General features: G+C 46.8%; 1 protein-coding gene across 2 annotated transcripts in view; it reads right to left on the reverse strand.

The window, feature by feature from the left end:
- Positions 1-14,856, reverse strand: part of RUNDC1 (RUN domain containing 1) — a 228,425-nt gene extending 213,569 nt beyond the window's left edge. The window contains exon 1 of one of the 2 annotated variants that reach the window (XM_077459427.1): positions 14,368-14,856. In XM_077459427.1, the coding sequence (XP_077315553.1) occupies positions 14,368-14,772 (405 nt within the window). In that variant the 5' untranslated portion in view covers positions 14,773-14,856. The remainder of the gene's footprint in view (positions 1-14,367) is intronic. The other variant, XM_077459426.1, reaches the window with a different exon arrangement.

Genomic DNA, 14,856 nt, shown 5'->3' on the forward strand with positions numbered 1-14,856 from the left:
AGACCAATCATCAGCCATAAAGGCCTGATGATGCTCTTAATATGAGGAGGAAGAATTTTCTTCTTTAAGCTGAAGCTTGATCAATCACTTGACAAATCCATTTGAAAATAGTGGATCTTGACGCTGCCTGTCCATATCTTGGACCCTCTGGCAGTACAAACAAAACCTGTGTTTTGCGAACCTGAGCGGTCGCCCTTAAATAGATTCTGATCACTCTTACTACATCAAGAGACTGTAGTGCTTTCTCTTCCCCAGATTAAGGCTTCTGGGGAGAAAGAAGGAAGAATAATATCTTGGTTTAAATGAAAACCTGTTACCACTTTTGGTAAGAATTCAGGATGAGGACATCAAACCACCTCGTCCCTATGCATGATGAAATATGGCTCTTACAAGACAGAGCCGTTAGTTCTAATACTCTTCTAGCAGAAGAAATGGCAAGCAAAAAATATCTCTCGTCAAAGAACCAAGAGATTCTCGTAAGGTTCAAACGGCTGATTTAACAAAGCTGACCAGACCAATTTTAAATCCTAAAAATTTAGAGGTGCTTTGATAGGGAGAATAAACTATGGTACCCCCTGAATAAGCTATGCACCAAGAGTGGGAAGCAAGAGGCCGTAGGAAAAGACATCAACGCGGCCTGGATCTGGCTCTTGACAAAAGTCAAGGCCAGCTTCATTTCAGATCCCATATGCAGGAATCCTGCCTATTGACATACTTCCTGGGGTGTCAACCCCTGGATCCATACCAAGAAACCTATGCCTTCCAGATTCTATAGTAAGTGATTCTGGAAGCTGGCTTCCTGGCAATAGTCAAAGTAGACACTACTGAAGGAGATCACCCACGATCTTTTATAGAGTGGGATTCAACAGTCAAACCTGTTAAACTCCTTGTCCGTAAAGTAGGCTGAAATACCGTACCCTGTGCAAGAAGGTCTGGCTATAATGTCAGAGTCCAAAGGACTTCTACTGCCCTCTTTATGATCTCGATAAATTAACATCTTCAGGGACCCGCTGGGGCCACCAGAATCGCCTCCTTCTGTTCCGCCTGCTAGCGGACCCCTTGTTTGACAAAGTTGTTGACCTTATTAATGAATCTGGACGCGAATAGGTCCATGTCCGGAGTACCCCATCTGACATATTGCTAGGAAGATGTTGAGGTGAAGAGATCATTCTCCCGGAAAGAATTGTTGGCGTCTCAAGTAGTACGCCTGAAATATTAAAATTTGCCGATAGGCAAGGAGTGTTGTGTTCTACCAAAGCTAGAACATTATTCACCTCTTTTTGGGCTGCATGACTTCTTGTGCCTCCCCTATTGATCAATGTAAGCCACCACTGTCAGACTGAATCCTGTTAGGACAGTCCCGTAATCTGACCACCAAGATTCTATGGCCAGATGTACCACCTGAAACTTCCAAAAAGTTGATAGGCAAGGTCTTCTAACCTGGACCATCTCCCCTGGACAGAATCTTCTTCCAGGGCTGCTCACCAGCCTAGAAGGCTGGCATCTGTTGTTAACACCTTGCAGGATAAAGATTTTCCCTCCTGCTGGATAACAACCACCAATTTAGGCTCTGACCTATGTCGGGAGCCAAGCATATTGGAAACAAACAAGGCCTGAATCCTCTTTATTCCAGACAAACAGGATGGTGTCTTGAAGCAGTCTTTGAATAAAACTGCACGTAAGGGATGGCCTTGAAGGAGGCCACCATTTCCCCTAAAAATCTCCTGCAGCCAAAACGAATAAATTTTCCTTTCCTGATAAGTTGAATTAGTCCTACAATGAAACTGATTCTTGTCTGGGGTAAGAATACCTTCTTTTGTATGGTATCTATAACCAGCCCCCACGTAACCTCCTTGATGGTTTTAAGGAGAATCTTCCTAGGCTGAGAATCCAGCTATCTACAGCTGAGATCAGACTCTGGTTTTAGACCTGAGACTGAATGATCTATTCAAAGTAGATCTTCTAATAGGCTAGGACCGCTATGCCTTGAGCCTTTAACCTGGCTAAAGGAGGTGCCAGAATCTTTCAGAACACTCGTAGTGCTGTGGCTAAGCCGAATGGAAGTGCCACGATTGATAAAAATAATTTTATATTTCAAACCGCAGAGATTTCTGGTATGGGGGAAACTTTGGCACATGGAGATTTGCAACTCCCCTCCTTGTAGGATGGGCACAGCCGATCGAATTATGAAAGTATCGGATGTTTAAGTGCCGATTCGGATCTCTGAGATCTAGAGTGGGTCTTACCTCTCTGCTTGGCTCTGGGACCTTAAAAGGTTTGAGTCAAAAACCCCTGTTCTACTAAGGGAATCTCTGATATCACCGACTGGGATAACAGCTGATCCAGAGACCAGAAAGAGACACTTCCTCTCTGCAACTTTAGGAGCATTCTTTGAGAAGACGGACACTCTTGCATAGACTGCCGCATCAGCAGCCCCAAGGACCACACAGGCAGCACCCAAACGGGACCGAACCCCGGACCCTCAGATCGAAATCCGGGCTCTTGAAACTCTAGATGTAACTTAGAGGAAAATAAATAAATAATAAAAAAAAAAATAAAAAAAAAATAAAAAAAAATAAAAAAAAAAAAAAATCGCAGAAATCACTCTGCTCTAAACATTGTTCCTGCCAGACTTTGAGAATCGCAGGACCTTTCCCCTCACTGAAACGAGTGGGGATGCTCCTTCACGAGAAAGCCTTAGCATTCTGCTTCATGGGCTTTCTGCCCCAAGTTCCTGTCAAGACCGCCTAAAGGCAGATACCCCAGGCATTAGGAGAGGCTGCATGATTAAAGGAGAACTGTTTGAACCTCCTTTATTGGTAAAGAGAGCTTTACCCCTTTTAGATGTACTTATCCACTCGAAATAGTCGTACCCCAGCAAGTGACACAGACTGGCTAAGGGTTTTCACCTGGTGCTTTGGCTGATCAATATCTCAGCCATGGACCTCTGCAAAAATGCACTAGTCCAAGTATAAGCCATAGGGCTTAAACAATTGAGTCCTTCATAGCATCTGTGAGACACAGTGCAACAAATACACCAGCCCCTTGCCAGGCCTGCTGATCAGGCAGAACTTTCAAGTATCTCAGACCTGTTCCTTAACCCCTTAGAGTCCACATTCCAATGCATTGGCGTGACTCAAAATGTGCTCCACCACAATAGTGGAGCAGACATTAAAGGGTTAATGGACTGAGCTACTCCAATTGCAGCCAGAACTGCAAAAATGCATCTTGCCTTTAAAAGGAAAATCCAACATTAACTTGCTGGATCTTTTAACATCAGTGCATTATCCACTGGACATGTGAGACTCTGCTCACTGAGGTGATTGCAGCATTAATAGCTGGAACCCCCCCCCCCCCCCCCCCCCATTTCTTTCATAAAAATGTTCCCATTCAGAATGCATAAGCTATGCATGAATAGAAAAAAAAACATCCCTAGGTGGGATCTAATCCCTATTAGAGGTAGATACCTCCAGAGCCTGTGGCAGGCAACAAAAAGGGTTAAGTAAGGGAGTAGACAAACACCTGACTTGTGTGGGCTACTCCCTCCCTGTTAGGATCCTCTGAAGGGGGAATATGAGTGTCGTCCAATATTTAGGAAGATCTACCTGATCCCCGGCCTCCTGCACCTCAACAAAAGGGCCCAGAGGACTAGATGGGAATCTGCTATGTTTAGTCCTACTATGGAGAGACATCCTAGCAATAATCTTTTAAATGGCAGAAGAAAAACCTGTTTGTATGAAATACACAGGGACAGAAGTGTTCTACCCTTGACGGCTTCATCTGACTGGCTGTATTTTCTTTTTACCTCTCGGGGAGGAAGACATTCTTTTGGAAGGGTTTTTAGTTTGTTGTATACCATTAACCCCTTAGAACCCTTAGTGGGGTTCCCGGTCCCTTTGTCACTCATAGCTTACAGTACAAAGCAGAGGCGACTTGCCCAAAAAAAAAAAAAAAAACTTTTTAAGAAAAAGAGGCAGCTTGCTGGCATTCAAATAGATCAAAATCGCCAATCTGGGGGCCCAGGAAGTGATCAGACCCCCCTTCATACCTGAGGATCTGAGCTGGCTTGAACTCAGAGGAGAGTGGAGCTTCTGCTGTTTCCAGTGTCAGAAGGGTGAGTGCTCAATACAGCCTCCAGTGGTGACACGTAGACATGACATGACAACACATGGAAGGAGAGATTATCTCCCTTACCTTTCCTCGCAGCAGAGTTTGTCAGAGATAACAAAAAAAAATAAAAAATCTTCGCCCTTCACGGTAGGCTCCGAGACCTTGAAAGGAAACCTTCAGGAACAGGGGTACACTCAGGTAATCCAGCAATCCTGGACCTGCGAGAAGACCCTGCCAGTAAACTTTTATTGGCCTTACTACCAAAAAGTACTGGATCCCAGGGCCCAGCTTTAAAAGCATTCGCAAGCAAAACCTCATGTCTTCGGATGATGAAGCTCGGGTACCGTTCATTTAGTCCATTATGGAGACATCAGAATGGATCCAGTCAAGATGGCTGGCTCTCATCAAAGGATTACTGCCCATGGAGCTCAGTACACACTTCCTTACACGTGCCCCACACCTTAGACACTGGCGAGAAAACTGAGGACTCCCAGTAATGGGAGGGGTTATATGGGGGAAGTTCAAGCATTAAGGGGCATGCCAGTGTCCAGCACCTGATATGCCGATATAACCCACATAGTTATTACTATGGCTCTGTGTCCCCTGATGTAAGAAAAGAAAAGTGTATTTTTTCCAAAAAAAGTGCGCTTGTAAGACCGCTGAGAAAATACGGTGTGACAAAGTATTCCAACCACCGCCATTTTATTCTCTAGGGTGTTGGGGGGGGGGGGGATGTATAATGTTTGTTGGTTCTAAGTAATTTTCTAGCAAAAAATGTTTTAACTTGTAAACAACAAATCTCAGAAAGAGGCTCGGCCCTTAAGTGGTTAAGCGTTAGAATAAAACCTGGAAGCTGACTGGTTTCTATGCAAAGCTGCACCAGGTTTTGCACTCTCCAGTTTTAGTAAACAACCCCCTTTGTATCTCTATCTCCCTGCACTGAGGAATGTTGATAAACATTGCTGGGTTTTTTGTTTGTTTTTTGACAGCTTTGAGCAGCCCTGCACTTGTCACATAGAATTGAGGAAATGTTTGGATAAGATTGTGGGGGGGTTGAATCGAGATTGGGATATTTTAACACTTAATTGTGCAGCTCTAATATACTGCAATTTTGTGCTCTAAAATTCACTTTAGTGTATTATACTGACATTTTGTTTCATAATCTGTCACTAATATTGTATGGCATAAAAAATTGGAACTATAAAAATTTTATTTTCTAGGATGTCGCCTTTCAGAACATACATGAATAATAATTTTTGGAAGATTTACATAATCCTAATGCCTAAAATGATATTGTAAACATACTTGCAAGAAATGCAAAAGCGTCTCTTGTAGCAAACAGCTTAAAGCAGGTTTAGCTTACATACTACTAGTTGTAGTCAGAATCTTCAGTTGGGAATGTGATAATCCTAACTACCAAGACCTGGGGTGTGCCTTGGCCTAGTTGGTCAGTATGCCTAAAAGAGGGCATAACCTGAATGAATATAAAATGTAAATTAAATTATGAAAGTATGGGGGAACGAGCCAACAAGGATCTAATAGAGGAGGAGGGATATATATACCCTCAGAGTCCTCCTACAAATACAGGCTAGCCTGCGGCCAGCCTTCTAACTTGTAGTCAGAGTCTTCACTTGGGAATGCAATAATCCTAACTACCAAGACCTGAGGTGTGCCTTGGCCTAGCTGGTCAGTATGCCTAAAAGAGGGCAAAAAGAGATACAAAGTAGATGTGATGTGAAGCTACAATGAAGGGCCAGCAACACCCATCAGTCCAGAAAACAGCGGATGCCTGGATGACTATGGAAAAGGGGGTTGCGTATGCAACTGCAAAACAGGAGGAACTCCAGCTCCCCATGAACCTGATGATAAAAGAAGGGACCCCCTGTTCGGGATCTGCAAAAATTGCCTCTGATCCTGATGAATATCCAGAAAGGGGTAAAGGATATGAGCCTAATTGGAAAGAGACCTGGTCATGAGAACAAACTGTTTGTGGTGAGAGGACCTATGGGAAAAGGGAGAAAGAGCTGACCAGAGGAATAGAACAGAGAAGGACATGTACTTCAATCCTACACTGTTACTGTGGTACAGATTAAGACCACCAACCCCTGGCTTGTCCATCTATCCTAATCGTGGGGAAATTATAAGCGTAGTAAAAGGGGACTGCCTTGAGCACAAAATGGGAATTGCGCCAAGGGTAGGAAACAGGAATCAGACACACTGTGTCACACTGTGTTTGCCCAGCAGTCTTTCAAATGCAATTGTTTGGGAAAAAATACACTTCAATAATTAAAAAAAATAAAAAAACAGTAAAGTTAGCAAATTTTTTTTGTTTTAATGTGAAAGATGATGTTACGCCACGAGAATCGTGATCTATCTTTTAAGCAAAAAAAATCGTGATTCTCATTTTAGCCAGAATCGTGCAGCTCTACTGGACACCTGATAGATACTTGATATTGTTGGTAGATGAGGCCAAATTGCAGAGGCAATATGCAGCGAAAGCCAGAAACATGAACCTATGAAACCTTCCCACCCTTGGTAGAAGCCCACGGAATACTCTGGATAAAGAACCATTGCCCAGATTGATCACATGTGACCAGGCTTGCCCCCAGTTCCACATGCCCCAGTGAAGAAATTCCAACCTCACCTGCCGGCACCCTGAGAAAAAGCAGGAGACAGGGTTACAGCTGACATTTCCGCTCTAGCTGAGCGGGCTATGAACCCCTCCATCCTGACAATTGTAGCATTAACGTTGAGACCGCATTTAGTACTGCATGAATCTGGGTTAAAGAATCATGCATAGAAACATGGACTGCACTGGTGAATGGAATAGGTTGGGATGGAGTTGGGCATAAACACCTATAAAGTACTGCCCCCCCCCCCAGCAGGGGCCGGGAAAGGGGTACACCAGTGATAAAACTCAGCTATGAGTTTGGTAAGGTCCCACCCCTTGATGAGGTACTTCCATGCATTGAACCCCCATGCAGCGTTGGAGAAATGAATGCAAATTTGTCCCTTCCAAAACACACGACATGCCCTGATCCAAGGAAACACAAACTAGAGACATGAGAACAGACAACTAACACCCCTATATACCTGACAAGTATGAGGATGTAGGTGCAGAAATTACAAGACCAACAGCACGTGAATGTGAACCTAATGACCCCATCCTAGTGTATGCAGAGAACGAGCCCGAGCAACCTGCAGCGCCAAGACAGGTAATTAAAAACGAACACTCAGGGCTGAAGGTACCCACAGACCGTGGTGGGTAGTAGTAAAGGTGTGATGTGAACGTGCACGTATTACGTATGGTATACGGGTGAGAAGATTGTGGGATGACAATTAAAAACGAAACCTCAGCCCATATGGATCCGTAGACGTGACAGATCCTGGATGTGAGCACTAGCTAACGGAAATGCTGCAACCTAAAAGCTACGACAGGAATGCTACAACAGAAAACAGAAGACAAGTAGCAAACTGAAACCCTTAGGGCTGCTGTACCCACACACTGTGGTGGGTAGTCGTAATGAAATGAACATGCATCATAAGATGAATGTTATACGAGCGAGGAGATTGTGGTACACAATCATTGTAAAACAAAAAACTTCAGCCCATATGGATCTATAGACGAGACAGAACCTGAGACATGAGCACTGCTAACAAACCCAGGTGTACAAAGAACACAGAATAAAAAAGGTGCGATGACATGGAAACAACGAAGATGAAACGGCTATTAAGAGTATGCCGTGGCTGTGTGGCACCATCAAGCTAAGACAGAAAACCCCAAGACAGAAAACGCAGACAAGAACCGCTATGACCGAACATGCTATAACAGAGCCACTGTGACTGAACCACGCAGCGATTGGAACATGCAGCGACCGCACCAGCTATGACTGAAACACTGTGACTGGGACACTGACTGAACACCTAACTGTGCCTGCTGACTGTGATACACTTTGACCGCTCTCCTCCGACAGAAATGTTGTACAGGAATGCTACGACTTGACAAGCTGAGACCAACCAGCGCTAAGACAGAACAAGCTATGTGTGGAATGCTGAGATGCATGGAGCCTGATCTGCGCAGGAAGAGGAGCGGGCGGGCGGTCGATTAAACCCCCCCCGGCGTGAGCACCAGGAGGCCCCATTGTGGAGCCAGATATACACTGGGGTGAAGAGAAGTAGGGATGCACTGAATGGGTTTTTTGGTGCCGAAACCGATACCGAAAATGAAAAATACACTAGGCCGAAAACCGAAACCGATACCGAAACAGCACCGATACCGAAAATGACTGTTTTTAAAAAATATTTTTATACAGGAGATGGTCATAGACTGCGGACGTGGTACAGGAGATGGTCAGAGACAGGGGACGTGGTACAGGAGATGGTCAGAGACAGGGGACGTGGTACAGGAGATGGTCAGAGACAGGGGACGTGGTACAGGAGATGGTCAGAGACAGGGGACGTGGTACAGGAGATGGTCAGAGACAGGGGACGTGGTACAGGAGATGGTCAGAGACAGGGGACGTGGTACAGGAGATGGTCAGAGACAGGGGACGTGGTACAGGAGATGGTCAGAGACTGCGGACGTGGTACAGGAGATGGTCAGAGACTGCGGACGTGGTACAGGAGATGGTCAGAAATTGCACACATGATACAATTGATACAATGCAGCCAGCCAGTGTGTCCCCTCACATAGCAGCCAGCCAGTGTGTCCCCTCATAGCAGCCAGCCAGTGTGTCCCCTCATAGCAGCCAGCCAGTGTGTCCCCTCACATAGCAGCCAGCCAGTGTGTCCCCTCACATAGCAGCCAGCCAGTGTGTCCCCTCATAGCAGCCAGCGTGTCCCCTCATAGCAGCCAGCCAGTGTGTCCCCTCACATAGCAGCCAGCCAGTGTGTCCCCTCACATAGCAGCCAGCCAGTGTGTCCCCTCACATAGCAGCCAGCCCGTGTGTCCCCTCACATAGCAGCCAGCCAGTGTGTCCCCTCATAGCAGCTAACCTGTGAAGAGAAGAGGAGAGTCGTCTCCGCCGCCTGTTTGATCACAGCAGGGGAACATCACAGCTTTCAGTTCAATAGCTGTGTGTTCCCGGCCGCGCGCCGTCACGTAAGCCCCTTCCCCTTGTCAGGGCACTTTGATAGACAGATCATCTGTCCAATCCTACGGGTGATCTGTCTATCAAAGTGCCCTGACAAGGGGGAGGGGCTGTACGTGATGGCGCACGGCCGGGAACACACAGCTATTGAAATAAAAGCTGTGATGTTCCCGGCGCTGTGATCAAACAGGCGGCGGAGACGGCTCTCCCGCACTATATAGATATAGCTTTTCATGATGGGCGCACCAGGGGCGGGGGGCGGAGCCCCGCCCCCTACCCTGGCCCGCCCCATTTTCGGCTCCATTATCGGTCGTTTTTCTCTTTCGGCAAATTGCCGAAAAGGGCATTTTCGGCCGATATGTTTCGGCGGCCGAAATTTCGGTGCATCCCTAAAGAGAAGGTGGGTGGGCAGTCTCCTCGGTGGTGCCCGGCATGAGTGCAGTGAGGAACCGCCACCACCATTGCAGCCGACCATCGCTCAGCAAGGACCCGGAAGTGAGGTGTGTCAGCTCTCAGGTGTATAAACCCAGAAACAAGCCAAGAATCTAAAATAGAGGAGGAGGGATATATATACCCCAGACTCCTCCTACAAATACAGGCTAGCCTTCTAACTTAAAGCCAGGTTCACACTGAGTATCTAAATCCAGGCTCACACTGCTCCGACATGAAAGTCGTGAGACTTAGAAGCAACTTCAGGTAACGCCTGTGTAATCTTCCTGCAATGTCAGATACAAATCACATCAATTAACCATTTACAGACCGGACCATTTTGCTGGTCAAAGACCAGACCACTTTTTGCGATTCGGCACTGCGTCACTTTAACTGACAATTGTGCGGTCGTGCGACGTGGCTCTCGAACAAAATTGACGTCCTTTTTTTTCCACAAATAGAGCTTTCTTTTGGTTGTATTTGATCACCTCTGCGGTTTTTATTTTTTGCGCTATAAACAAAAATAGTGCGACAATTTTGAAAAAAACTCATTATTTTTTACTTTTTGTTATAATAAATATCCCCCAAAAATATATAAAAAAACATTTTTTTCCCTCAGTTTAGGCCGATACGTATTCTTCTACATATTTTTGATTAAAAAAAAAATCGCAATAAGCGATTATTGATTGGTTTGCGCAAAAGTTATAGCGTTTACAAAATAGGGATAGTTTTATGGCATTTTTATTAATAATTTTTAATTATTTTTTTTTACTAGTAATGGCGGCGATCAGCGATTTTTATTGTGACTGCGACAGTGTGCCGGACACAATCGGACATTTTTGGGACCATTGTCATTTCTACAGTAATCACTGCTATATAAATGCAGTGATTCCCGTGTAAATGACACTGGCAGTGAAGGGGTTAACCAGTGGATGGCAGTGTAGGGGTTAAGTGTTCCTAGGGGTGTGTTACTAACTGTGGGGGGGTTGGGCTTTCATTTAGTGAACACTGATCTCTGCTCCAATCACAGAGCAGAGATCAGCGTCACTAGTTGCTAGGCAGAATGGAGAAATGCTGTTTACACGGCATTTCCTCCATTCAGCCGTCCCGTGAGACGATCGCGGGTATGCCCGCGGCGAACGAGTCCGCGGGACCCGCTACCAGACTCACGGGGGTCCCGACCGGCACGCGAGTGCACTGCCGTCGGCGCGCTCGCGATGGCAGGGAGGCATTGAAGATTGGACGTACCTGTACGCCAATATGCCTGCCCGTGCCATTCTGCCGACGTACATCGGCGTGCGCTGGTCGGTGACCGGTTAAAGTGGTAGTAAACGCTCCCCAAAAAAAACACCTGCAAGACAAAGGCATAATGAGCTAGTATGCATCACATACTCATTATGAAATACTTAACTTAAATCAAAGCTGTTGTAGCGGTCCCCGTACACCGCTGTTACTGGCGACATGTCTCCCGGAGTTATTTCCGGGTTTGTGGGCTCCGGCGGATGTGTGCAGGAGCCGGTCACGGCACAGGCCCTTTAGAAATGACACGATCGAGCAGTTTCTTCAGTGCGCATGCGCCAAAGATGTCAGTGCAAGCATACCGTATATACTCGAGTATAAGCCGAGATTTTCAGCCTCTTTTTTGAGGCTGAAAGTGCCCCCCTAGGCTTATACTCGAGTCATCGCTGTCTGCCTGCCCGATCAGCGTGTCGAGCAGACAGACAGCGGACATTCTACCCTTCAAACGCCGCGCCTCCGCCTTCGCCTGTGATAGGCGGAACACTGAATTTCCCAGCAGCCTGTGTTCCGCCTATCACGGACATCGTCTCATCCTCGTACTACGGACGAGGATGAGACGATGTCCGTGATAGGCGGAACACAGGCTGCTGGGAAATTCAGTGTTCCGCCTATCACAGGCGAAGGCGGAGGCGCGGCTTTTGAATTTTAGAATGGCCGCCGAGGCGCCGACGAAGAGCGGCGATCCTGGCAAGGCACGGGACGGAGGCAAGGCAAGGCACGGCACGGGACGGGACGGAGGCAAGGCACGACACGGGACGGAGGCAAGGAGGCAAGGCACGGCACGGGACGGAGGCAAGGAGGCAAGGCACGGCACGGGACGGAGGCAAGGAGGCAAGGCACGGGACGGAGGCTCGGGACACAGGTAGGCTGGACACACACACACACACACACACACACACACACATGGACACACACACACAGGGATGGATGGATGGAGACACACACACACAGGGATGGATGGATACACACACACACAGGGATGGATGGATGGATGGAGACACACACACACAGGGATGGATGGATGGAGACACACACACACAGGGATGGATGGATGGATGGACACACACACACACAGGGATGGATGGATGGATGGACACACACACACACAGGGATGGATGGACGGACACACAGGGATGGACGGACACACAGGGATGGACGGACACACACACAGGGATGGACAGGCATGTCTCACCCTCGGCTTATACACGAGTCAATAAGTTTGCCAGTTTTTTTGGGGGTAAATTGGGGGCCTCGGCTTATATTCGGGTCGGCCTATACTCGAGTATATCCGGTATATGGTAAATATCTCCTAAACCTCCATGGTTTAGGAGATATTTACAGTACCTACAGGTAATTCTTATTAGGGGTGCAACGGATCAAAAAACTCACGGATCGGATCGTTCCTCGGATCAGAGTCACGGATCGGATCATTTTTCGGATCAGCAAATAATAATTTAATTTGCAAAAACCTGTGAAAATTCCACCACCATATAGTCCCCACTGTAATATCCACAATCTCCCCCACTGTAATATTGGCTGAGTATGGCTGGGCACGGCTGAGTATGGCTGGGTATGGCTGAGCATAGCTGAGTATGGCTGAGTGCGGCTGGGCATGGCAGAGTATTGCTAGAGTATTGGGGTATTGCTGAGTATTGGGGTATTGCTGTACTGCAGAGTATTGCAGAGTATTGGGGTACTGCAGAGTATTGCTAGAGTATTGCTGGGTACTGCAGGTTATTGCTAGAGTATTGCTGGGTACTGCAGGGTATGGAGGGATGGCTGCTTCATTCTCAGGATCTCTCCCCTCCACTGTACAGGTTAGTACAGAAAGGGGAGAGAGGAACCGGCGTCATGACATGACGCCAGTTTGTTTACAAGTGATCGCTCTGTCGGAGCGATCAGTGTAAACAGATGGCCGCCGCTTTCGGAGCTAGGCTGAAGCCGCAGCCTTTCCTAAGGCCGAGACCGCGGAACGCACCGCAGATCGCGGCATGTGCCGATCCGAGCGGGGTGACCCGTTCGGATCACGGATCGGTGCCGATCCGTTGCACCCCTAATTCTTATCATATGAAAATGCACCAAAGGTTAAAAGTAATTGAAAAAACCTCATGTATGTGTTAATATGGATAACGAAAACAAATTGCTATACCACATTATTAAAGCAGCTGCATTGTGAAATTGGTGTGAACAATTAATAAATGATAAAAAGTATACCGTGCTAAATGCTAAAAAATAATAATACAGGTAATAGATATAGGTGATACACTGGTAATAATTAAATTAATCAATCCTTATTATTATAGGCTTACATGATGTAAGTAAAAGTTGTAGTACACAGTTTACAACCACTTTCAGATGAGGATCCGACTTGGATGTAACTTCCACTCTATATTATGGGCTGAAATCGGACAGAAGTCTGGCCAAAGTAGTGCGGGAAACATTTCCAAAGTCGGACCAGTTAAAGTGATTGTAAAGGTTTTTTTTTTTTTCAAATAACAAACATGTTATAATGACCTGCTCTGTGCAAGGGTTTTGCACAGAGCGGCCCAGGTCCTCCTTTTCTGGGGGCCGGTGGCATCCCTGACTCCTCCTCTTCATCGAGTGCCCAAACGGAGAGCCGCTTTCCACGGGGGCACCCGTGTGGGCGCTCTCCCGATTTCCCCTGCTGCGTCCGTTGACACACATTCCCAACACCCATGTCACTGGATTTGATTGACAGCAGCAGGAGCCAATGACTCCTGCTGTTATCAATCTATCCAATGAGGGCTGGAGCTGGTGTGCTCTTTCCAGCTGCTGGAATGATCAGGTTTAGGGAAGAAAAGGGGGGGGGGGTGCTGCAGCACCAAAGGTGTTTCACCTTAATGCATAGAATTAATTAAAACTGTGGAGGTTTTACAACTCCTTTAAGATGGCTTTCATAGGGAAACATTGATTTTTACATGTCATGCAACATGTGCTCTCAAAGTCATAGCGCATGTCGCACCAGTGTGAACCGGGCCTAATGGACTGCACCAACACTCACCATTAAAAAAAAAAATCATTACATGCAGTTAAGAATGTCCTCTAATTGCATACAAACACAGATTTGACAGTGCCAGTGTGTATGAGGCCAAAGGCAAATGCTTATGGTCTGCATTTATATGTGTTCTTTGTAAAAAATAAAAAAATAAAAAAAAAATAAAAAAAGTACTATACTTTTAATGTGCTTCCATTTTAGAGTATGGGGGGGGGGGGGGGGGGGAAGGCATGCATTGTTGTAACAAATATCACATCTAGTTTTATCTAATTTTTGAAGACACACTGAAGACAAACACACAGGTGTAAATGGTCCCTACAGCAAATAATGGTAGCCTAATTGTCGCGCCTAAGATGGCACAGATGTATAAAGAGATTTGGAATCACTTCCTCAGACTAGGTGGACCCCTTCACCTTTACTCACCGAGTCATCCAGCACTTGCTGGCTCGGAATCCCCGAAGGCCCGTGCACATAGGGGCAGCCCTTGAAGGCGAAGTCCTCTAGCTCGGCTAGCAGCCCCTCCTTCTCCGGCCCCTCAGCCCGCACGATCTGTTTCAGACGAAACTGCACTTGGGCAAAATGTGAGGTGAGGGCGAGTAGAGACGAGTTGAGCAGCTCCTGCTCCTCTTCGAGCCTGCGCAGCTTGTCTACCATCTCTCCAGACATGCCAGCACAATGCAGCCGGCCGGATCCCTCCTCACCTTCCGACTTCATCCCAACTCCGAATACCGCACTCTGCTCGTCCGCTTCTTCCGCCACTGCCCCGACCGGAGCCCATCGCTCTCGCGTTGAGGGCTCTCCATCGGACAGGGACATTTCATCAGACATTGCGACCTGTCACTAGATGTACGCTAAACTGCCATTCTGCAAGGAAAGGAATCGTGCTGGTGACGTCAGCTGTAGCGCATATCC

The sequence above is a fragment of the Lithobates pipiens genome, unplaced genomic scaffold, assembly GCF_037356315.1.
Source record: "Lithobates pipiens isolate NorthernLeopardFrog02 unplaced genomic scaffold, aLitPip1_a1.2 Scaffold_28, whole genome shotgun sequence".
NCBI lineage: Eukaryota > Metazoa > Chordata > Amphibia > Anura > Ranidae > Lithobates > Lithobates pipiens.